This window comes from Amphiprion ocellaris, chromosome 2 (genome assembly GCF_022539595.1).
Source record: "Amphiprion ocellaris isolate individual 3 ecotype Okinawa chromosome 2, ASM2253959v1, whole genome shotgun sequence".
NCBI lineage: Eukaryota > Metazoa > Chordata > Actinopteri > Pomacentridae > Amphiprion > Amphiprion ocellaris.
Genome location: NC_072767.1, coordinates 25,471,901 through 25,495,327, shown reverse-complemented (window position 1 = coordinate 25,495,327; position 23,427 = coordinate 25,471,901). Strand labels below are relative to the sequence as shown.

The 23,427-nt window shown below is 37.1% G+C and overlaps 3 protein-coding genes across 5 annotated transcripts in view; 1 reads left to right on the top strand and 2 right to left on the bottom strand.

The window, feature by feature from the left end:
• Positions 1 to 658: 658 nt before the first annotated feature.
• On the bottom strand, positions 659 to 10,852 carry mfsd8l1 (major facilitator superfamily domain containing 8-like 1). Its single transcript, XM_023279725.3, has 12 exons — positions 10,493 to 10,852; positions 8,874 to 9,059; positions 8,613 to 8,675; positions 8,183 to 8,302; positions 7,934 to 8,013; positions 7,473 to 7,821; positions 6,821 to 6,894; positions 5,455 to 5,668; positions 5,101 to 5,223; positions 4,765 to 4,895; positions 3,121 to 3,240; positions 659 to 2,095 (listed from the first exon to the last, which is right to left on the bottom strand). The coding sequence occupies exons 1-11, from the start codon at positions 10,566 to 10,568 to the stop codon at positions 3,130 to 3,132; spliced, it is 1,527 nt and encodes a 508-aa protein (XP_023135493.1). The 5' UTR covers positions 10,569 to 10,852; the 3' UTR covers positions 659 to 2,095; positions 3,121 to 3,129.
• A 3,462-nt stretch (positions 10,853 to 14,314) lies between these two features.
• Positions 14,315 to 16,723, bottom strand: polr2h (RNA polymerase II, I and III subunit H). Its single transcript, XM_023279726.3, has 6 exons — positions 16,531 to 16,723; positions 15,962 to 16,054; positions 15,349 to 15,432; positions 15,113 to 15,206; positions 14,881 to 14,964; positions 14,315 to 14,683 (listed from the first exon to the last, which is right to left on the bottom strand). The coding sequence occupies exons 2-6, from the start codon at positions 16,032 to 16,034 to the stop codon at positions 14,566 to 14,568; spliced, it is 453 nt and encodes a 150-aa protein (XP_023135494.1). The 5' UTR covers positions 16,035 to 16,054; positions 16,531 to 16,723; the 3' UTR covers positions 14,315 to 14,565.
• Positions 16,724 to 16,910: 187 nt separating this feature from the next.
• LOC111574896 (lisH domain-containing protein ARMC9) overlaps positions 16,911 to 23,427 on the top strand; it is a 37,453-nt gene continuing 30,936 nt past the window's right edge. Inside the window, exons 1-10 of one of the 3 annotated variants that reach the window (XM_023279717.3) lie at positions 16,911 to 17,131; positions 17,484 to 17,638; positions 17,878 to 18,003; positions 18,473 to 18,643; positions 19,037 to 19,192; positions 19,324 to 19,416; positions 20,593 to 20,617; positions 21,353 to 21,510; positions 21,868 to 21,966; positions 22,712 to 22,747. In XM_023279717.3, the coding sequence (XP_023135485.2) occupies positions 17,564 to 17,638; positions 17,878 to 18,003; positions 18,473 to 18,643; positions 19,037 to 19,192; positions 19,324 to 19,416; positions 20,593 to 20,617; positions 21,353 to 21,510; positions 21,868 to 21,966; positions 22,712 to 22,747 (939 nt within the window). In that variant the 5' untranslated portion in view covers positions 16,911 to 17,131; positions 17,484 to 17,563. The remainder of the gene's footprint in view (positions 17,132 to 17,483; positions 17,639 to 17,877; positions 18,004 to 18,472; positions 18,644 to 19,036; positions 19,193 to 19,323; positions 19,417 to 20,592; positions 20,618 to 21,352; positions 21,511 to 21,867; positions 21,967 to 22,711; positions 22,748 to 23,427) is intronic. The other 2 variants (XM_023279716.3, XM_023279718.3) reach the window with 2 other exon arrangements.

Here is a 23,427-nt window from a genome sequence, read left to right as displayed (position 1 = left end):
TTCAAACAGTCACACTGAATATTATTATTATTTTTAAATAGCACTAATATTTTAGCACTGGATATAGGATTTTGAACAAACATTAAATTGCAAATTCAGATCTACACTGACATAATTTGGTAGAAAGTCTCCTATAAATTAAATGATTGTTTGATCATGAAATTAATTCACAAAATCCTTAAATAATAAATTAAAATTAATGAAAACATTAAAATCCTATTTATGCCATTTTACATACATTCTACAATAATATTTAACATGTACTGCATCAAACAGTAAAAGGAAGTTTTTTTCTTAATGATTTTTTAACAGGACTTAAAGTTACCACAAGCATTTCCCTTAAAAAAAAATAAAAAATTATTATGAGCTGTGTTAGTTAAGTTCAGATCTATTTCAGATAAATTTGTCTGAAGTCAGTTGGCTTTATTTTTTCCTTCAAGGTGATAACATGCACACTGCTAAAAAGCATGAAATTAATAAACATATATATAAAAATGTAATGCCAACATATGTTTTAAAAATTATTATATTTTAACTATATGCAAGTACTGTATTATTACAGTCGCATTGTTTGCTTTGGTTTCTTAATTACTGTACACACACACACACACACATTCCCATTGCATTTGAGAGAATAATGAAACACAAATCGATGAAGTACAGTGGAAATTGGTCTTTTATGTTTACAGACAAACAACACAAAATAAGTTAAAGTAAATGTTTGGTGCCCCCCAAAAAGATGCAATAAATAGATGCATAATAAATAAGTCTAAGTTCATAACGTCTTTTGGTTTTGGTTGTTTGAGAACATAATCAAAAAAAGATGCAACACATCTAAACCCTTTCGTTGAAAAACAAGTAAGAGACAGATTCATTTCAGTACTGCCTTCAAAAACAACTAGGATTTTTTTTGTGGAACAAACTTGTGCTGATGTTCCTCAAATGTATTTTTTCAACAGTGCATTCGACTGGCCTCAGTAGGAATGAGGAAAATGTACTTCAGAACAAAGACTAAGAGCGCCCACTAGTGTTACAAATATATATTGCACCAGTATCAGAAATGTGTACTTCAGATTTTTGTTTTTTTACCAGAAATTCCAACATTCACCTTCACTTCACGTCTGTCAGATACCTGCATGATTTCACAGAATTTTAAGATTTGTAGAATTAATTTGCTGATAAATGAAACTACCAAAATGTAATATTTTAAAATGTGACAATTTTCACACTAACAATCATTATTTGTGATTCCTTGACAATTTTATTGCCGACATGTTGAATATGCCACTGTAACTGCATTGTCATCACTTCAGTACAACAAACTCACATTCTAATCTTTTTGTGTTAGTGTTAGCAGGTCTTTTAGACAGTGACGCCACACACCGATTCAGCCACTGTGACGATATTCATTTACAAAGCTATGTTTAAATGAATACATATGACTTGCAAAGAAAGTGAAATGTACAATCTTTGCAAATATTTTGCTCTGTCCAGGGAGAAAAATTCTGTATGTCTCATGTAGATGACATGAAAGTGAATAACGAAGTTGGATTGAAAGGTTGTTTCATCCAGATCAAAATCCTTTTCATATATCTGCAAACTAAATTTTTGGTCAAACATTTGAACTTTTCACTTACAATGAACCTTGGTTTTGAATTTGATAAACAAATACACATTTTTTTTTTTTTTAATCAACCCAATGCTAAATACTTAGACATTAGGTCTAAATGTCAAGGCTAAGCATTTATTTTATTCTCCCACAGCAGCAGGACAGAATTCAGCTAAATCCACAACCATTTAGCATGTTGCTTAATTTATTTATAAGGGTTATGTTGCATGTGGTGAAACACAGGCAGAAGGTGCAATTCACCTTAGGGCAACATTTTTCATCCAACGCTTGCATATGCATTGTCAGCAGGATTCTATATTTCCATAGGAAATATACTGTATTCACTGTATCAGTCGTTTGACCAACCTCTGCACAGAGAACAGACAGGTCCAGGCTGGTGGTGTGTATTTCATCACCCTGTAGGCTGATCCAACTGCAGACAGTGAGACTCTGGACGGACTGAACATGCAGGACAGGGAGCTCCCACTGTGTGAAAAGTAAGAGAAAGAACATGGTCATTGACCTTCTAGACCAGGGGTGTCAAGCATACGGCCCATGGGCCAAACCGGAACGCCCAAGAGCTGAATCCGGCCCGCGGAATGAGTTTTCAAAAGTCTAAAAATTACAGAGAAGACAATAAGTGCAATTTTTCAGTGAAAGTAACTGCTATTTTAAATTTGTCCACTATACTGCCCAATTTTTATGTATTTTTTATGTATACATTTTATACATTTACAAAGCAGGGGAATAACTCAACCTTCTTCCTTAATAGTTTCCACTTTAGTTTGTATGGTGTGATGGTTTGAGTTACTACACAGATGTGGAAATTAATGCAAATTTAAAATATACTTTTTTATCTTGACAAGCTGTTTTGATCATAAAGTAAAATAATACCGGTATATTGTTCAGTTCCAGATACCTGTGACTAAATGCTTTGTGCCTTTGTAGATACACTGTGATATGCAAGTTGTAATGCATATGTGGAAAAGATAAACTGAGGCATAATATTGTTGAAATTTAACTTATTTTTCTTAAGAAATTTCAGTTTGTTCATAACGTTATGCAAAAAGAAGAAAATTCATTAAACGTGAAATTGTTTTTGCACTAAACAAATGAAATTATTTGAAGCTGTCGTTATTTATAGGTTATTATGCTCTGATTCTACTGCTCTGACCCATCTCAATCAAATTGGGCTACATTTGGCCCCTGAACTAAAATGAGTTTGACACCTTTGTTCTGAACCATAGATTAATAGCTAGTAAACTGACATTTGCCAAAAAATAATGTCATCAAATTAAAGTGATTGCAAGTGGACATAAATTTAGTATTTTGCCAATAATTAAGTGCAAAAAAAAATGCTTTCATTACCAGTACATTTTGAACGTCACTTATCAATATTTTGCATTTGTGTAAGCACCACAATTATCTTGTATGACTATAGTCAACCTGTACCATATGCATTGTGTTTTAAAATAAGAAAAGAAATACATACATTTTAAAAACTACCATACCTTCTGCAATTACTGTTCCTCTGTCGACTGCCTGCAGGTTGAATCCCCGTTTTCCGAATAGCCCAGCTCTTCCTCTACAGCAGGTTCCACCAGCTGGTGATAGGAGAAGGCCACCATGATCTGTTTTAGATGCAGATACAGTCTGATCAGAATTAATATGATAACATGAAATGTGATGTGCTCTGAAAGGCAAGCCAAATAAATGTTGGAGTCTTTTCTACATGACTTGTATTTTCTGATTTTCTGGTAAGTCAATAAAAGCTTTTTTCCCTCCCTCTAGGAATGCAAGGTTGCCATCATTCAGGGATGTGACACTGAAAACATCCACACATTTAAAAAGTATTTGGAAAAAAAATGAATATAAAGAAAGTGTTCATCCAAGAAAAAAAAATCACATGAAAACATGTAAAATATCAAATCAAATGTCTCATGGCTGTACCATTGGTGACCTATTTTCCCATCAAATATATTTTTAAGGACAAAGCAGCAATTTAATTTAATGGAAAAGTAGGAAAATAGGACAAAGCACTACTTTTTACACAGTTGCTAAGTGAATCCTGAAAACTGATTTGGAGCGTAGTAATATTTCAAATATTTTTGCGCGTGAAATGTCTGATGCTATGAGCACTGAAGCCCTACTTCAGAGGACAGGAAAGGAAAGAAAGAACAGAAAAGCTGTGAAAGGAGTTTTTGTTCAAACTAATCTAGAAGACAGAAGTGCAAGCTAGACTTCTTTTCACCTGTTTAGAAGTACACACCCCGAGCCTTTTCTCAAAGAGCACATACTCAGGCTTTGTTCTCCAGTTTGTCACTGTTAGTGGAAACATTTGGTTGCTGAGCTCTGGTTTGTCCACGCTTCGTTACAAGCATTACAAACATTTTGTTATGCTTGTTTGTTCCCTAATCCAAAAGGAGCTGCTGGCAATAAATGTCAACTTGCATCTCCGTCCCCTAACTTTGAACAATTTTCTGTGGTTTGTTTGTTTCTGATTCTTCCAATTAGATTCTTAAAAAAAAAAAAAAAAAAACACTTTGCAATTGGAATTTTCCTTGGCACAGAAATGAGATGCACATTTCCACAAATTATGGGGCACCAATTTTAACCACTAAGTTCTGAGTCTGGAGCAATGAGGGCAAATAAAAGAGCTTGTGCGCCATTTTTATCTATGTAAGTACAATGCAAAAGGGTTGGACGAAAAGAGGGTGTGGTATTAATCATCATGTCCTCAGTAAAGCACATTACTCATACCTAATAAATGAAAATCAGTACTCAAGAGAGAAGAAATAAGTGCAAGTAATATTACACCAGAGCACAAATATGATGCCAGATGTAAACAATGTTCCTCTGGAAAATGAAGTTACATTTGTGGAGATACTAAAGGGAAATACATGTCCTGTAATTGGCTAAATTTATTGAATGAGTAATTGTTAAATAAAACGTCATTCATTTTCGTATTTTCTTTAATTTGTTTAATTTGACAGATAAACAGAGCCGGGGATTGTTTTTGTAGCTCCACCCATTTAGACTTGATTGAATTTGGATATGATAAAACCCTTCAAGTAGTTGTGTAAACAACAAGGGCCCATCTCCTCTACTCAACGACAGATGCTTTTACTTTCTCAGTCTCATTCCTTTTTGCTTACCGATAACATTACCAGCAGTCCCATCATGACCCCCATCATGATATACATGCTCTCAGTGAGACCACCAGCCCACAGAGGGCCCAGGATGGTAGCCAGGCCTCCCACTGAGCGACGAACTCCCTGACTGAAACCTGCAGTAGCAATGACAGACAGCAGCTCAACACGCAAAACATCACAGGATGGAAGACGTACATGCTAAAGTTACATGTTTAAAATTTGCAGTGTATATCAGCAACAGTCAATTCTGATGAAAACCCTGAATAAGTTGCGAGAAAAAAAGCAAAATCACCCAGCATGTGACACCGTAGATGACCACTAGATGAAGCCGTTTCTCACCTTGTGTTTTCTCAGAAGTAATTTTGGAAAACAGTGAAACCTGGGATACTGCTACGAACGGCAAACCCACAACCTGCAGAAATATTCCAATGATGAACTCTGTCAGCTGCCAGGGATAATCTCCTACAGAAATCACAAAGTGCAACAGGAGAGAAAAACAAAAACAATACTGTTAACCTCCTTTATGGAACAGGGTCTAAAGTCACTGCCACATATTTCTAAGCAATCCACTTCTTAAACTTCAGCTGTGTCTCTATGGGAGATCCGGGTTGGGTTCTCTATGAGGCAGCGTCAGACGCTGTTCTTGAAGATCTGGTTATGCAAGAACAAAGGACTTTTCAAGTTCAGTCCTACCTTGTGGGTTAGCCAGGAAGATGAGGCACCAAATGCAGGAGATGTTGGCGATGCTCAGACCAATGACAAGAACCACCCGCTCCGCTACATGACGGCTCAGCCAGCGCACAAACAGGAAGCCAGTGACCACCACCCCACCGGCCAGGCAGTACATCACACTATTCTCCAGCTCGCCAAAGTTGAAATACTTCTGGGTCAGCGGAGTGACCATGGTCTGAGGAGAGAATAGTTGAAAATTCAGCATCGCACATGAATGCCATATAAACATGTCTTCATGAGTAAAAATGTCTGCTAGTGGAGCTACAGTGCCTCTAAAAAGCGTTCACAATATTATTTAGTGTTTTTGTAAGGAATTTACAAGACACAAAGACTCTTTCATGTCAAAGTAAAAACAGATTTCAGCAAAATAATGTAAGTTAGTCAAAAGCATAAAATACGAAACAAGTATTCTTCCCTTTCAAGTCAGTATTTGGAAGAGGCAGCTTTGGCTGTAATTTCAGTATTGAGCTTTTGTGGATAGGTCTAAATCAGCCTTCCACATCTGGACACTGCAATTTTACTTTATTCTTTATTGCAAAACTACTCAAGCTCTTGTCAGAGCACATGGATCGTAGGTGAACAGCTCTTTTCACGTCCAGCTACAAAGTCCAATACTGCTGCATTCATTGTACTCTCTACCTTGACAAGTTTTCCATGACCTGGACCTGACCACTCAGATGATCTCCATTTCACTAATTCCGTGACTTCTCGCACCAATTGGCTGGACCTGTGTTGAATTAGTCAAGTCACTTTGAAAGGAGTAAATACAAATACAATCACTTACTTTATGTTTTATATTTTGAACTAATTACATGGTTGAAATCTGTTTTTACTTTGATGTGAGTGTGTATTTTTTTGTGAATTCTTGTAAAAAAAAAAAAAAAAAAAAGCCTTTCAACCATGATTCTACTTTGAAAAGTAATAAAAGAGAATACATTTGTATACACTGTGTAATCCTTACTCCACTATGGTTTTAACAGTTTCAAATTTACTGACAACAAGAGCAATCAGCCTAATGAAAGAAGTAAAAAGAAAACTTGTTTTCTTATTCAGTCAGACAATATATACACCACCAGTCAAAAGTTTGGACACACCTTCTCATTCAATGCTTTGTATTTATTTGTGTTATTTTCTACATTCTAGATTAATACTGAAGATTAACACTTTTTTGTTTACAACATAACTCCATATGTATTTTTTTTAATAGTTTTGATGTCTTCAGCATTAATCTACAATGTAGAAAATAATGAAATAAAAAGCACTGAATGAATAGTGTATGTGTCTGTATGGATGCAAGCATGTTTTTGTCTGTGTGCCTTTAGCGCACCTCCAGTGCTGTCTGATTGAAGAGGGTGATGAACTGAGCAGCCAGCAGCACAACTACTTCTTCTCTTAGGAACTCTGACACAAAGAAAGCAACAGATTTTGTTAGACAAAGAAATAGTCTGAGATCAATAGTCAAGTCGGTGTAGAGAGAAAGTGAAAATTGAAAACATTGTCAACATATAGATATCCACCATTTTTGCATCTGTCCATTACGCAAAGGTACATTCATGACCTCCAGTGCTCCTTAAAATCTCAAAATTTAAGCAATTTTAAGAAATTGAGAATAAACGTTTGCATGTTGTAGTCGGTTTGACACAAATTATCTGGAATTTGCATGACAGCAAATAACTTGGCAAATCATGCTACTTGGTTTTTTGGGATTTTTTAAAGTTAAATATAGTCTTTGCAGAATCCGTTGGATGTCTGGCATTACAGGGAAATAAAAAAAACTGTACAGCCTGCATTTAAAAATGGTTCGGTGCTAGTCAAAAGGTAAATTACAGACGGTTTATAGTTATAAAGATGAAGCTTGTGAACAAACTGGTTCCATCATTTAAGAAGAAAAATGACACATTTAGCTAATGAAAGTTGCTTAAAGAGGGAAAACATCAAGCCAAACCAACCATCTCACACAGATATTGTGAGTCACCTACCTCGCATCATGCTGCAAGTGAAGAAACCGGACTTTCTGGTTTCTGGTGTCACAGGAGAGGGAGGTGTAGAAATATGATTCAGCATGCCATTGGAGGCAGCAGAGGTGTGATTCTTGAGTGGGCTGGATGTCACTACTGAACCATAAGACCCCACTATCTCCTGGGACGACATCAGCGGCTTTTCCTCTTCATTGTTCTCTTCCTCATCTTTCACAAGCTCTTGCTCGGTCTTCTCCTCATTGCTGTTCATCGACCTATTCTTAGCCTTGACATTCTCAATCGGTGGTAGATCCCAGTACATGAAGACCACCACTGGTTGAAGAAGAGTCCACATCAGACACATAAACAGCTGCAAAGAGGGGTGGAAGATGAGTGTTACAGATTTTCTTTGGAGAGGCAAAGAATGTATCAAAAAGTTGGGACATCTTAGTGTGCACACACTGGCATATGTCCATCCTTACCCCTGGTGAAGTATATTTATCGACCAGAAAGGGACCAACGTGGAAGTCACAAAGCCTCAAAAAGATGTTAAATGCTGGACCTTTGAGAAACACAAAGTTAAAACCTCTAAATCATGTCCAATTCTGCTACATAACTTGGGTAAAGAGCAGATAAAACTGAGCTAAAACACCATGATTCATAGTAAATAAACACAAAAGAACATCAGGCAGTTTTCATTATTTCCTATCACATCGCAGAGGACCACTGACCAATCAGAAGGCCAGCTTGTCGACATGCCATCACAGCAGCAAATACAGTTGCACGGTCCTCTGGGGCAGTGCACCTGGTTAGAGCACCAAAGATGGACGAGCCGATTCCTGCACCAATACCTGGGGGAAAAAAATTCTTTACCTGAAGTTAAAACCTCTGAATCCTACTTAGACAGGATGCAAAATCATTATTTATACAGTGTCACACCATACTTAGCCTGTCCTTGATAAATGCAAGATCAAAAATACATTTCAAAACAGTAATGATGAGTTAAAAGCTAATAATTCATTGGTACTAACTAAAGGATTGCAATTCCTACATTTGTCCTTTTATATACATGCCCAAGCATATTCTTCAGTATGACAAACATATTCTTGAAACCCAATCGACAAAATGACTATCAGCCAAAATTACTGTACACAGACTTACCTGCTACAAATCTGCTTGACAGTAACAGCCACTTGGAGTAGCCCATAAAGTACATTAAATTACCTGAGGAGTAAAAATGAAAGTAAGAAATAAGGTGCTAATGGTCATATACATAACATTCAAATAGAAATTTCAAATGGTGTTTTTGTTTTTGTCAAGAGAAGTCAAGCGCTCAATATAAATGGGGTTCAAACTCATAGGAATCCTATTTGTAGGCAACTGTAATGGGAAGAAGAAAATATGTGAGACTTGTGGACTCACCGACTATTTCAAAAAGGTTGCCAAACAAGATTATCTTCTTGATGGCTAGAGTCCTGTCAGACCAGTGGCCGAACAGGGGTCCTGATAGGAGCCCACTCAGACTGAATGCTGACAACGTCAAACCCAAGAAGTAAGGTTCTGCATCTAGAGTCTGCAAGTACCTCCATATGGTGGGTAAAATCACAGCTGAGGAGATAAAAGTGAGGAGAAACCATATAATGCTTATTTTTCTTTTCCTGAAACAGCATTGTCCTTCAGTAAGTGCTTGGAAAACAGTTTATCATAGTGAAACCACATTCAAGACAAAAAATGTGCTATAAATCAAATACACAACACTATAATATGAACTGTCACCTTAACAGATGCATTATTAATTCCCAGATATAGTCCTAGGTGAAAACAAAAACCTTGTATGTCCACCTTGAATACACAAATATGGTGTGACAATTGTCTGTTGTAAGGAAGTCACCTCTTTGTAACTCAGTGATGGAATCATCTGGTCTATATATGGCTAACAAAGAGTGATGATTTGAAAGATTATCTGATATCACTGTGTTGTAATTCAAAGTGCGACTTAAATGTCATAATTTAAGTAATGCAAAGAGAGCTGCTAAAATCCAAACAAGTTTACCTTTGGCTGCCTTGGTTCTCCCTATCAACACTTCCATCTTTTTTAGACAAAGGATAGTGCTGACTAAATACAATCCAAATTCAATAACTTAGTCAGCTGACACACAATGAAGCATACTCTTAGGGAATTCCAGAGGGAAGGATGGTTCAAATTCTCATGTCATCTGTGGGAATAGTTGTGTATGGAAGTGATAAAACTAAATGTTAGAAAACTGAATCTGGCTTCTTTGTCACAACTTTTAGGACACTTTAGGGAGGAAAAACCTCTGTATAATCATGTATTCTAGCCATATACAGCCATTCTGTAATTAATACCATCTTTTTGAATCATATTGGTAAAGTATGACTTTCAAAAATGTAAAAATGTAAGCTTGATTCCCTACAGAATGAATCATTTCATCTACATGTATCTCTGCAGGATTGTTTATCACATTGCACTGCAACATATTTGGTGAACAGTGTTAAGAATACATTGCTAAATCAGATATCAAATCTAGTTGTGTTTTGCGTCAAGAACTTAACAACTTGCTCTCTACTCTTTTTTCAGTTAACTGTAGCCTGATTGTGAGGTTACTTTGTTGGGTATTTTGGAAGCTGAACAACCTAAAAAGAAGTTTCACGAATTTCATCAGATGTCTTTTTGAGTATCTATCAACGAGAGGAATCCTGACTACAGTCTGAGTCAGATTTAATTTATTCTTTCCCGCATTGTAACACAAAGAACTAATTTATTTACTGAGAAGTAAGAAAATACAGGAAGCTCCAGCATGCATCAACTTGTCAAAGCACTAAGTTGCAGCTCAGTGTGTGCAAGAAGTCAGATCTCCACAACTTAGTGTGACAGTCAACAGTAAACTCACTATCTGGCATTAATTGTCGCCATGTATCATTTCCAATGCAATGAAATGTGCCTGTACTGTTGATGAATGAATTTAAGGGTTAATGGAACAATTTATGTGACTAATAAGAGTCACTAACAGAAATCTCACCGTATTCCACACCGCTCAGGAGGAAAATGAGTCCAGTTGTGAAGTATGTCAGCCTCTTTTTCCGTCGATTATCCATCTTTGTTTGGCTCCTGAAATCTTTATATACTTTCTATACGTTCATGCCTCACATTTCCATTCTCACCGCTGGTATAATTCCGAGTGCGCTGCCTCCAATTAAAGCCGAATACGGGAACATTAACAGGACTGTCAGCGACCGGCTGGAGAAAACGTTTAAAATATAAAACAGTGCATGTTATTCCACGTATCTGAACAGTGGGAATGAAGTCAGTCGCCTTTCCGTGCAGGTAACGTCTGCTGTAGCAAACAATCTGTGCTACGGCAGCCGTGAGCAGTGTGCTGCTGCGCTATTTAAGCCGGACTACATCACTTCCGCTCGTCTATACATACATCTTGGTACAGCCCTTTAAACAGCCCTCATACACGCACACACACACACACACACACACACACACACACACACACACACACACACACACACACACACACACAAACACGGGTCATACTGGACTTTTTAATTTAATTTAGTTATAATAACATTTTGAAAAAGGCAATTATAATCAGTATCAAATCTGAATTTTATTTATTTTTAAATTAAAGGGAATTTAAAAAAGGAAATTATAAAAAAAGATTATTTTGATTCTTAAGAAGTTTTTTTTTAACCAGACAGTTGCCTCAGTTTAGTCTGTGTACTCTCCACGTTATTGTTATTGGAACACTCATGCTGAGGTTTGTCCTAGATTCCTCCTCATTGTGCATTTTATTATGTTAGGTCTGTTTGTAGTTGGACACACCTATTGTTTAATCAGGCTTTTATAGGGAGTGTTTTGGTGTCAAAGGTAATGCTTGTGAGTCAGACTGGAGCAAAGATCACTGGCAATCTTTTCATCTTCACTATCTGAAACAGTCATTTTTAAACTGGAGCCTAAAACAAGCTGTGGTAAAGTAGGAAGGTTGTGCTGCAGGATGGAAATCTCAAAGTGACTTTTGCATCAGGCTTAACGTTTATTTAATTTTTCGCACACCTATGAATGTTTTTTTATTATTAGTATTACCATTATGTTTACTATTAGTTAGATGCACTTTCAGTTATTACTTGGGTAGGCTGCACATAGCTATGTATCCTACTGAGCAATGTCTTCTGTCTGCTCTGGTGTTGTGTCCCCATATGTGTTGATGGGTCAAGATTCATGGAGTCAAAGTTGATTAAAGTATGTATCTTTCATTCTCTAACCATTGATGAAGAAAATAGCACATCCTTTTTGCTACAGATACCCCTACCCCTAGTATCACTCTATTCATAACCATTGCCATTGATAACTCTCTCACCATTTGTGGTCTGTCAGTCCAGTTGATTCAGTCACTTTTGTTATTAGTGGTTGTTCTCTTACTTTTTGTGTATGAGACCCCTTGATTCCATCAATGTGATTGATTCACAACTATATACAAACTGACCACTTTTCTTTTCTGTATTTACAGTGTCCCCTCCCAACTGTTGGAACAGCTGTATAAAATGTCTGACTCTGTAAATCTTCTGGGTCAGCTTACCTTCAGAGACTCACGCTCCGTGTTGGTACGCCCACCCTGTCCTGGAATACTGATAAACACCTCACTACAGCAGACTTTACATGAGGACTTTGGGTAAATTTCTTCATACCTGAGAGTAAAATGTAGAGAAAACTTTGTTGTACACTTTAGTTTTGCGTTGAAGACTGTGAGAACGAGTGTTCGTTGTTCGAGATAGAAGACAAACTACTTCCCTCCAATTAGGCTGTTTATTCTCTAATATCAGTGTCTCAAAAATCTTGAACAAGGACCTTTTCTGTTTGGAACAGCCTCCCAGAAAAGGATATAGTCTGATATGAACATAACATTTTATTTAGTATGCTGAAGTGTGATTGGTTATAGAACACAAACATATAATTCAAATATTGAAATGTGATTGGATGAAGGTGGGGATAAACCGCGTTTACACTTAGTTCTCCCTTTAGTTGGTGCACAGATGTGTCCATATCTTTTGGCACATGATTCATCCAATCTCCAAGAACAGCAACCTGTAAAAAACAACCCTCCTAACACCCTCTTCACACTCTGTCAATCAATTCCTTTGTTAGCTGTGATGGGATGCAGCTTCTGGTGGTATCTCATAGGGAAGATGCAAGTGTCTCATATGGAGGATTACTATGGTTTCCACCCTTAAACAGCCTTGAGTTACCAGTTTCAGTGCAGTTAGTTGTTACCTTACAAGGAAATAGGGATATTCTGTGAAGCAAAGCCAAATCTCATTGTAATATTTATATGTGGCAACAATTTCAGTGTTCAACTAGCAGTGCCTTTGTGAGTTAATAAATCCTAACAAGTAATGTCAGGCCTACAACAATCTGTTTTTTTTTAATAGACTGTGTAACATGTTGCACAGAAAACACCTAAAATAAGCAGCTTAGGTTACATAAGGTCCAGAATGAATGCCAGCAAATCTTATAGCAGTGTGCCATAAGGACACCACCAAATAAGTTTGCTCCATTATTATGGCACAACTAATGTGCAATCTACAGTTGCACCTTGTCACTTGGAAATTAAGTCACATCTCATATCCCATTTGCATTCAAGATGATGCCATAATAGATGAGCTGCCACTGTTAAAGACATTAATGGGTACTGCTCAAAATTGTACACCCTGACCATTAATCTGATGGACATGGAAGAAAAAACCCCAAGTCCCAACTGTTTATACTGTGTCAGAGGCATAAATGCAAATTACACAAGGTCCAGTCACTCTGGAAATGGTTTACAAAGATAAGCACAAACTAATGCAAAACACTGAGTGTTTTGAATAACGTGTATTACATTTTAAATAACTGATCATTAGCAAAAAAGTATTAGTTGTTTTACAAAAGCAACACTATTGATTTATGAAAAACACACAGCTTACTATTCAAACCTCATGTCTCTCCAGTAGGACTATAGAAATAAATATTCCTAAAATAACTTTGTTAAATGCCATAAAGCTACAAGCTTATCTAGAGCGCCACTAGACTCAAGTGCATTTAAGGCTTTCCAAATGCAAATCAGGGGTCTGAGTCACCAGCAGTGTTCTTCTCCATCCTGTGACATCCATTACCACTGACAGAGGGACCCTGTTTTCTGTACAAATGCTGCCTCTTTGCCCTTAATTCAATTTTCTGTCCCAAGTGTCCATATTTTAGTTTGCTGCCATCTATCTAACAGTTGCTGACTGCATTCCAGATAACAAAGTTCCATCTGAGCTGGGATTAAAATATCAAAATTTCCTAAAAGCTGGGCTTAGGGTTAGCTAAAGTACGCTGTGGAACTATAGAAAAAGAAGCTAAAAAGAAGAGTAGAGGTTAAGATCAAATGAGGTTAAGCTTACTCGGTCAGCTACTTCAATAACTACACATAAAAGTCAAGCAGCACTTTGCATAACATTGTGTTCCAATTATTCTGAACCAACCATCCTCACTTGTGTTCATTGGAACTTTAATTGGACACCTGAGACCAGAAACATTGTCCAGTGAGTTTTATGACCTAGTTAACATCAGCTTCTTTCTAAAACCTTATCTGACCTTCTTAACTACAGCACACAGTGTTCCTGTGTAATAACGTTAAACAGACTCCCCATTCTTGCTGATACCAAGTGCTGTACAATAAAACTTAATTCGGCATGTGGGAAAGCTCAGCTAAGCAGCAGTTAAGGTATGTGGTCAAAACAAATCTTCAGAAGAAAAAACATGCCAAAACACAACGTAATAAAAATATGATCCAAGGTGACTGCCCATCTAAGAATCACTTTGTATAAAAGAAATCTTTATTTACAGTTGAAGTTGCAGCAGTTCTTACATGTCACAGTCTTCAGTCCTTCTCCTCAGAGGAATCACTATGAATCAATAAGAATAAAAAACAAAATATGTATTCTACAGATTCCATGTGTTTTATCTATGTGCTCCACACTTGGGAATTTGAATGTTTCCAGCACCCAGTTCAATAGGACTTTAAGGCTGTGGCAGTAACAGATGGGTGAGTGTGCAGAGTTGGTTTCAGAAGGCCAGCTTCTTCATGAGGAGGTAGACTCTGGAGTCCACCTCAAAGCCGTGAAGGTTGTTGGCATCTCCCTGCAGCCTCATAAGAAGGCCTCCATAAGACACATAGGCAGAACTGAAAGAAGGAGCACATACATTGAACTGATGATTATGCTATTTTAGAATGCCATCTTATTTTCATGTGCTTTCCCTCTTCTGTGTTACAAACATTGACACACAGTTTTTTTCCAGCAGCTGATGACTTTCCATTTGTGTAATACATGATGCATGTGATTATTTGTAGAAAACTGTGCGGTAAGACAATTCACTTACAGACGTGTGGCAGCCTCCGTTGAAGTCTCATCACCCTCAATCTTGTACACTTTTCCATACATCACATAATCAAACTGGTCTGCTCTGAAAGTTTAAATAAAGTGAAATGAGAAGACAAATCTCAATCAGCGAAAAAATACAGTGTTCTCACAATGGTGGTGTATCATTTAATAAATACATCTAACAGAAAGCAGTTATTAGCAAGGTTATATGCACTTAAAAGAAAAAGTACCTAGAAGGCCGATCATCCTGAGGATTGTACTCTCCATCATCTGGTGTTCCATCTTCATATAACGTGCTGGCAATAACCAGCCTGAACTTGTCACCTTAATGAAATTAAATAAAAATACATTGGGCTCATCATATCATCGTTTGTGATATCAAAAAAATCATCCATTAATGACAAGTAATTAATATTTAACTTAAAATAAACAAAGATACACAAGTACAAAAACATTGTTTTCTTACCAAGATCGACAGGATAGATCTGAATGTTCACATCCAAGATGAGGTCCATTTTGAAAGACTCACTTTCACAATGAAGGCGAGATACTGCAGGGAAAAAAATAATTCATAGCAGAGTTTGTATTAGTTATTTTACACTTTAAAATTGAAGGGCATTAATTGAAAACCACTCGGAATATTTAATAACTAAATGTAAATAAAAATATAACTCACAAATAAAAGAAGAAAGATCAGCAACAACTAAAACCCAGATAACTGAGGCTGCACTAAATGGATTAATGACAAACCACGAGCAACACTGGTATTAATTTGGTGCCACGTCTTATAAATAAATAAATAAATAAAGTGCAATTTTCACTCCTCCTTTACATCTGTTTAGATTTTCACCAATAAAAAATGCATGAGTGTTTAGCTTGATAGATACTAAGCTTGATCATTTAAAAAATATTGCCACATTTTAAAAAAACAAAAACAAAAAAGGAATAAGGTGATTGATGGCATTACCAATAAAAAAGTAGTGACCAGAAACAATTACAACATAGAAGTATTTTGCCAGTGTCTGGTGTTAAAACTTTCCACCTTTTTTACGCTTGTTGTACAATCACATTTCACTTACCTCTGTCAAATTTCTTGCCATCAGGATCAATATCTTTTACATCAAAGATATCCTCAAACAGAATTCCTGCCATCTCTGTCCCAGTCTATGCACCTGTAAGGAAAAAAGAGGAACAAAAACAAAAATGCCAGTATGACTCAAGGGACTGTCATATGGTAAGAACCGACACTGTGTAGGATAACCTGAACAAACTAGAAATTACACTAAACTTGGAGGTGCTGATATAAATAAATAAATAAATAACGAAAATGTTCGCTTGTTGTTGGTTATTTCACTTCATTTTGGCCAAATCTATGCATGTTGAGTCAAGCAATATAGAAAGAAAGTTAGCAGTATCTGGGATTTTCCCTGAAACTGTTTTCCACCTGCAGTAAGCTTCATAGCTTAGTGAATGTTCAGTGCATCTCCAGCCTACACAGCATTAATACAACAAGCCTGGTAAGCATGACTGTTTCAGAATTAGCCAACGTTATGGGGTCCTGTCACTGCATTAACTGCAACTTCTGCTGTCTCCTGGTCAGGTTAGCAGCTAGCTTTAGCGTGTTATCCAGACAATTGCTCAAGCTTACCTCAAATAAGATGGACTTCCTCTATTATATTGTGAAGACCGTGGAGTCGCTTTCAGTACGTTTCGCTCTTAGAGAACAACTGTGTAAAGTTTACGCTAAATTTCTGATTTGAGTAAAGCTTCCTTCATTATTTTCTGAAACAGACTACCGCGCAGAAACAATGTGCTCAACCTTTGATATGAGAACTGCTTCCGGTTCAAAACTGTATACAGTCAGTGTACAAAACGAGCTACTGTTTGTTATTCAGAAATATACATATAAAAAAATATATATGGGCGAACTATTACTACCTATACTTGAAAAAATAAATAGTGTTCCGAGAAAAGTCAACAATATAGCAGTTTATTTGTCGCTTTATCGCTTGTCTGTATTTACGACATCTCCTTTAACTTTCCAGCACTCATTTTACAGCTATTCGGTTGCTAGGTGTTTTTAGCGTCCTATCTGTGCACGGTTGCTAGCTAATGGCTACCTAACGGATATAAAGTGTAATTAAAACCACAAGTCATACTGAAAATGGATTCTATAAATTTTAGCTGCGGATGAACGTCTCGACATGTCCGTAAGCCCGTATTCACAGAGTAAACGATGAGGGATTGAGGTAATAATAATTTTGTTGTCCCACCGTCAGAAAACGTTACCCGATTAGCTAGCTTACCAGCTAGTACTAGCTTGCCCCATTTGTGCTTACATTTTTACTGTGGCTGAAGTCGACTGTCGAAAATATGTTTTCATAGCTTTAGAACGCCAGTAAAATTACGTGTCATTTGGCCAAAAAAGAGTAACCTGTATTGCAACTCCATCTTAGACTCTAAAAGTAACTAAATGCATTTAAAAATACTGAAATTGCAGAATTAATTGCACCCCAGTGAAAAGGAATTCCTTTGTATTAAGGTTTTTTGGGTGTTTCGTGTGACCATTTATTGATACCATACGCTTTCTTGTTCTTGCAGAATGCTCCCTCGAAGTACAAACGTTATTGAATGAGAGCAGAAGTCTTTGCTGTCAGTAGGTGAACATTTTAGACACTCGCATGAACTCCAGGGAGGCAGCCAAGATGGGGGACATCTTGGCAACAGAGGCCGATCTTCTTGGGATGATTAAAGAGGTGAAACATTCAAATTTTGAGAATGCACATGCAGCAATGTGTAAATTTAAGAGGGCATCAGTAGAATTCAATAAAAATCAAACAAAATGTGCAACTTTTCTCTAATAAAGTGTACTTGCATGATATTTGGGAAATTGTTAAGACAAGCTTGTTTAATGTGTAAGACTTAAAACATAACCGCATCTCGCTCTGCTTAAGGTGGACGTAATGTCATTTGCACTTGTTTGTTTCTCATGTAGTATCTCAAGTTTGAGGAATTTGAAGAGACAGTTCACAGTTTTGACAAGGAGTGCCAAAGCAAAGGGAAGCTTGTCTCAAAGCCTCGAGGAAGTGCTCTCAGAGACTCAAAGACTCGTGTTATTCAGGTAAATGATTCACTTTTAAAATCTGATGTTCCTGCAGATAGGTGTGTCGTTTATTTGTGAAGGTTGCAGCTAGGGATGGGCAGAAAGAGTGGGAGGGAGGTTTTAAGCTTTGATATTGTGAAACAAATCAAGTTCCTTTGTGGTCCAGTAAGTTAGTAATGTACTTGAATGTTGGGAGTCAAGAATGGCAAACTCATTTGTTTTCAAAACATGTATGCATATTTGTTTGCAATTTTCTGTATTTCTGATCTATTTTGTCTACAGAGATTGTAAGATCTTTTAACAGTCATGCAGATGTTATTGGACATCAGTTATCATTGTGTAATTTACAGATACTGTGTAGTATTCAGAAATACTGGCCAATTGTTATTGTTAGTGAATGATGTCTCCCCAGAGTTCTTGTTTTTCCCCAGCTCACTCCTTCTTTAATGTGACTTTTTTTTTTTTTTTTTTTTTTTTTTTTTTTTAGAAAGACCTCCTTAGCTCTTTTGATGATGGCGATCACAAGGTGTTCTTTGAATTGTGGACAGAGAATATTCCTTCAGAGGTGAAAGACACAGATGCTGAGGCCCTGAGCCTGGAGTTCTACCTTCACATTCATTTTACCATCTACCCACTGAGGAGGCACCCTGGTAGACACGTATGTAAATCCAAGTTTCTTCATTTATTCATTTTTTGAAAAGCTACAAAAAAATATGTGCTGTTTTGCAGAATGTCCACTAAGCTGCGCTATAGTCTTTTCTAACCTCTATAGCATGATATCCCTTGCATTATGTATACCACAGCAGTTCAAGTAAATAATCTATGTATGTAAAGTTTTAAATTTTTATTTATTTATTTATTTATTTATTTATTTATTTATTTATTTATTTATTTATTTTTCAAAGTAGAAGCTTCTTTAGCGTGTAGTGGTGGTAGCAGGCCAAGAGACAATCAAATAATACAGGAGAACTCATGTGTTTTAAATGATAATGCCAATTTGTCATTAATGTAAAATGAATAATTTCACTGGAAAACCTCAATGTGCCTCCAGGACCGAGCTGAATTTGAGGAGAGGATTTCCTACTTCAAACAGTACCTGGAAACTCGGGGAGCAGCACTGAGCCAGACCACAGAGTTTTTGTCTTACTATGCTTTGCCGTTTGTTCCCAATCCCACCGCCCACCCTTCCTTCAAAAATCTTTTTCAGGTGCTCAGAAAATTACTTTGGTTTTTGCCTACAAGTTATTACATGTGTCAAAAGCATTACCATGGACTACTGTGACAGTGCGGATAATAATCATTTCCATTTTTTTCCCAATGTACGTTATGTGTATGTAGGATTCCTGGATACCAGAGTTGAGAGATAAGCTGGAGCAGTTCCTCTCTGTGACATTGAAGCCATCCAACACCCCGAGGCTGATGACCTTATATGTATCCTTTTATTATGCCTCCCTTAGGAGTAATTGCTGAGAAGATCATGAAATAATCAGAGTACAGATGTACAAACAGTTTGTTCCTGTCTTGTTCTGATCTCAGCTACATTGTCTGAATAGCAAATCTAAATGTCACAAAAGTCACATTAAACTTCCACCACAGCTGATAGCTGTGGTGTAAAAATAGGTTTTGTCAAGAAATGCTCAATTTAAATTCTTACACTGTCACTGAATTAGACATTTAATGGACACCCCTCACTGGGATGACTTACAAACGTCCCTAACAAAAAGTAAAAAATTATTGGGGTTAGTCAGAGGAGACAAATGCCTCTAGAAATTGGCTTCAAATGTGGTTTCTGTTTCTTTCTGTTGCTGAGCTACACATTTGAATCTCAAATAAAAATCCCTTCTGTATGGAACTAAAGAATTCATTGATGATCAGACTGTTGCCCAGGCCTGATTCTTTCAAATGCTGCTGACAAATCCCATCTGATTTGCATTTCTAAATGCCAGTGTTTGAGCATGGCAGCACCTAATCTCACCCTAACCCTTTAAGCACAGAAAGGCACATTCATGAAACTAAGCCCCATCCCTACAAGCAAATGGTCAAAGTACACATAGCAACTATTATCTGAAGGGTTTATCAAGGTTATTTAACACGTAATCTTTCAATTTGAAACCACTTTAATAAGTAACTTTTGACAGCTCGCATCATATCCACATGAAAATTAACTCCTGGTGAAGTGTCCATATACAGCTGTTCAGATGACATTAGAGAGAGCAACAGTTCTACTGTATCCTATGTACTTAAGTGCATGTAGGCACAATGAATGACAGCACTGTTTGCCAGCACAAGGGTGTTGGTCAGTTTGTCTTTTTTTGAAATGTATCGATCCCTCCCTTTAAAACAAACAAGCATTAATGCTATCCCAACTCTTAGATCACATTATATACAATGAAGTGGACTGGCTAAATGCTAAACAAATGGCTGTGACGAATTTGTCCACTTACAAGCAGGATGTTAAACATATTGTGTGTTTGTCTAATATCCTTTTGACATATTATCTCCCTATATTGTTTCATTGTATGCAACTCTAGATGAACCTTCCAGCTAATGGAACAAATACAGTTAAAATGTTTGATTTGAGTTCATTCTTTAACAGGCGTCATGCAGAAGGAGGGTGGGAGGAGCACTAAAGGTAAATATTCCAATCAAAGAATTTATCTTTTACATTGTATTGCAGTTGTCAAAACTGTCCATCCATTAAACTACTTCTACTGTGAAAATACAGATACCAGCTGCAGACTGCCTGCGCAACATGTCAGTACCAGTTAACTGTTCCAGTGCTGGTTGTAATTTTTGTCTTTAAACTGACTCTTCAATCCATAATTCTGAAAGTAGCAAAAGTTTCAAACTCAAGCAACCACATGACTTCATTGCTCATCAGTGGTGGACAAATATTCCAGAAAACTCTTTATCTAGGCACAAATACAAATTACAAACTCTAATTATCTTATGTCTGTTGTGTAATTGCATACATAATTTGGATTTTCTGTAATAAATACAATTTGTTATGATTAATGTATAAATATTATGTAATGGACAAACTAGATTACATTAGGCTTTCCCAAGGATTTGCCCTGGAGTAAAGTTCCATCCATATTACAAATGATTGCAAACAGAAGTTTATAAAGATAAATACTTATTTAATGTTCCATTATAGATAGAATCAACTGACATTTTAATTTGCAAAGTTAAAATGAACAATATTTTTCAATTACAATTATAAACATCCATCTGCTAATTTTTATAAATAAATTACTTTTAAATAAGTATTTTAGGTGTTGTGACAAACATTTTATGTTAATGGTATAAATGATGTCAGTCATTATTTCTGTAACCTTGGTCTGCGTGTGTTTGTGTTGCTGTACAGAGGCTATGCAGCAGTTACAGCTCCAGCTGGTTGAATCAGACCGCCGCATAACAAGCTATGTGCGGAAGTTCAGCAAGATGCAGGCCGACTACCAGAACCTGATTGGAATCACTGCTGAGCTGGTCGACTCATTGGAGGCCACTGTCAGCGGAAAAATGGTAGGTTAGGCTACCGAACAAACATCAGTTCCAACAGACAAGCTACAGGTACACACTACATACAGTAGATGAGCAGAGTGCACACTAACATGAGCAAGCTAATGAGTGGTGACACAAACACTAGACAGACAAACAAATGGGCTTTCATTAGCCTTAACAAGTGTACATGCAAACGTGAACAAAACTGGATACGGTATACACAGTATAGTTTCAAAACTGACTGGAGCAAGTTTAATATTTGCTCACGGGCACTCTTTCCATTTAATAACACAGCTGTTAAACAGACACCCAAATGATAACCCTGCTCTTCCCACACAGAGTGTCTTAAAGCTCAAGAGGCACGTTGTGTTTTTGCAGATCTCCCCTGAGTACCTGCAGAGTGTATATGTTCGCCTGTTCAGCAGCCAGACGAGGCAGAGCGTGGTGCAGAGCACTGACTTCACCAGGCCTGGCACTGTGAGTCAAAGCACACAACCCTCTCTCTCCTTCACACCTCACTGACAGAAGAATAGCAACACAAGACCTCAAGTCAGTGTGATTTCAGTAAAAGCATGGAAATTGTCAAGTGAGGGGCTGCTGATAGGAGCCATAGTCAGGGGGAAACTGCACTTACGGTTGGTCAAACTGAAACTGTGTTTGAAAAGGATATATTAAAGATAGACGATTTCTCTGCCAAGTATTGCTTTGTCCTTTGTAAACTATGCAGTCAGTTGTAGCCCAAGTATTCTGCAGTGTATATCCTGGAAGCAGGTGACTACATCCTGGTGTTGCATATATACGCACTCTTGTGGAAGGCTTGGTGGAAAGTTAAATACACATTACACAACTCTAAACACAGAAATCAAACAGTTTCAGAGTAAGCAATCACAGTGGCTCACACAATCAACCACCTTTGAAATGTAACTCTATTTATAATGATTATAATAATCCTGGTGGTTAATGGGAAAAAGTTTAATATCCTTGTTGCTACTGTGTCATTACTGTTACAGCGTTACTCTGTGGCACAGATAATCAAGAGACTTTAGAAATACACTAAACTGATACAAAGCTGTCCACAGTTTGACAATCATGCTTGCTGCCAGTGGCCTTCATTGTGGTGTTCAACTCTGGCCTGTGAAATCTTGTTTCCTTCTGTTTTGAACTGAACAACTTTTTTTCTTGTGTGTCTGTGTTTTTGCGTGTGATGCTTTTGTCCACAAAGGGATATTACTCTATGAGTCCCTATGATGATGGCTATGTAAGTTTCATATGTTTTCATCTTTATTTCTCCACTTGTCATCTTGCTTGTGCCTCACCATGTCTCACATTGTTTTTAGGTTCCCCCCCTCCCCAACATATCATATATGCATTTCCCCACCTGATATTGTTTTCAGTCTATTATGCCTGCTCTTTTTTCTAGTTCGTACTCGACTGTCCTATTCTAAAAGGATGTTTGGCTTCACTTCTAGTAAGAATGACCTCTTTTGTTTGGCCAATTATTAAGCCGAACAAGAGCGTCTTTCAGGGCACAACTCATTATTAAATTCACTTGCTCCCAAAGACCAGAGTCGTAGTTCTGCCTCTCAATTCTCCTTATTGACTATCTGTGTTTTTACAGCTATTTGTCAGTTTCTGTTTTCTTCCCTTATGTTTATTGGTACAGCTTTTAAATGATTTAGCTAGACTCCATTACAGGACAAGTATAGCCAACACAAGGCGCTTTGATATACAAACATTTCTCCCACGCTGAGGTTGTCAAACAGGAGATTGTGTTACAGCCATGTGAAATGACGCAGCCAGAACACTTTATATAATCGTGATTGTTCTTAACAGTATTAATAGCAGGTGCTCACGCTAAACATATAATTGTTATAATTTAGATACGTTGCATGCAGCACCCACAGCAGAATTTACCTGCGTTTTAATGGTGGCTAATGG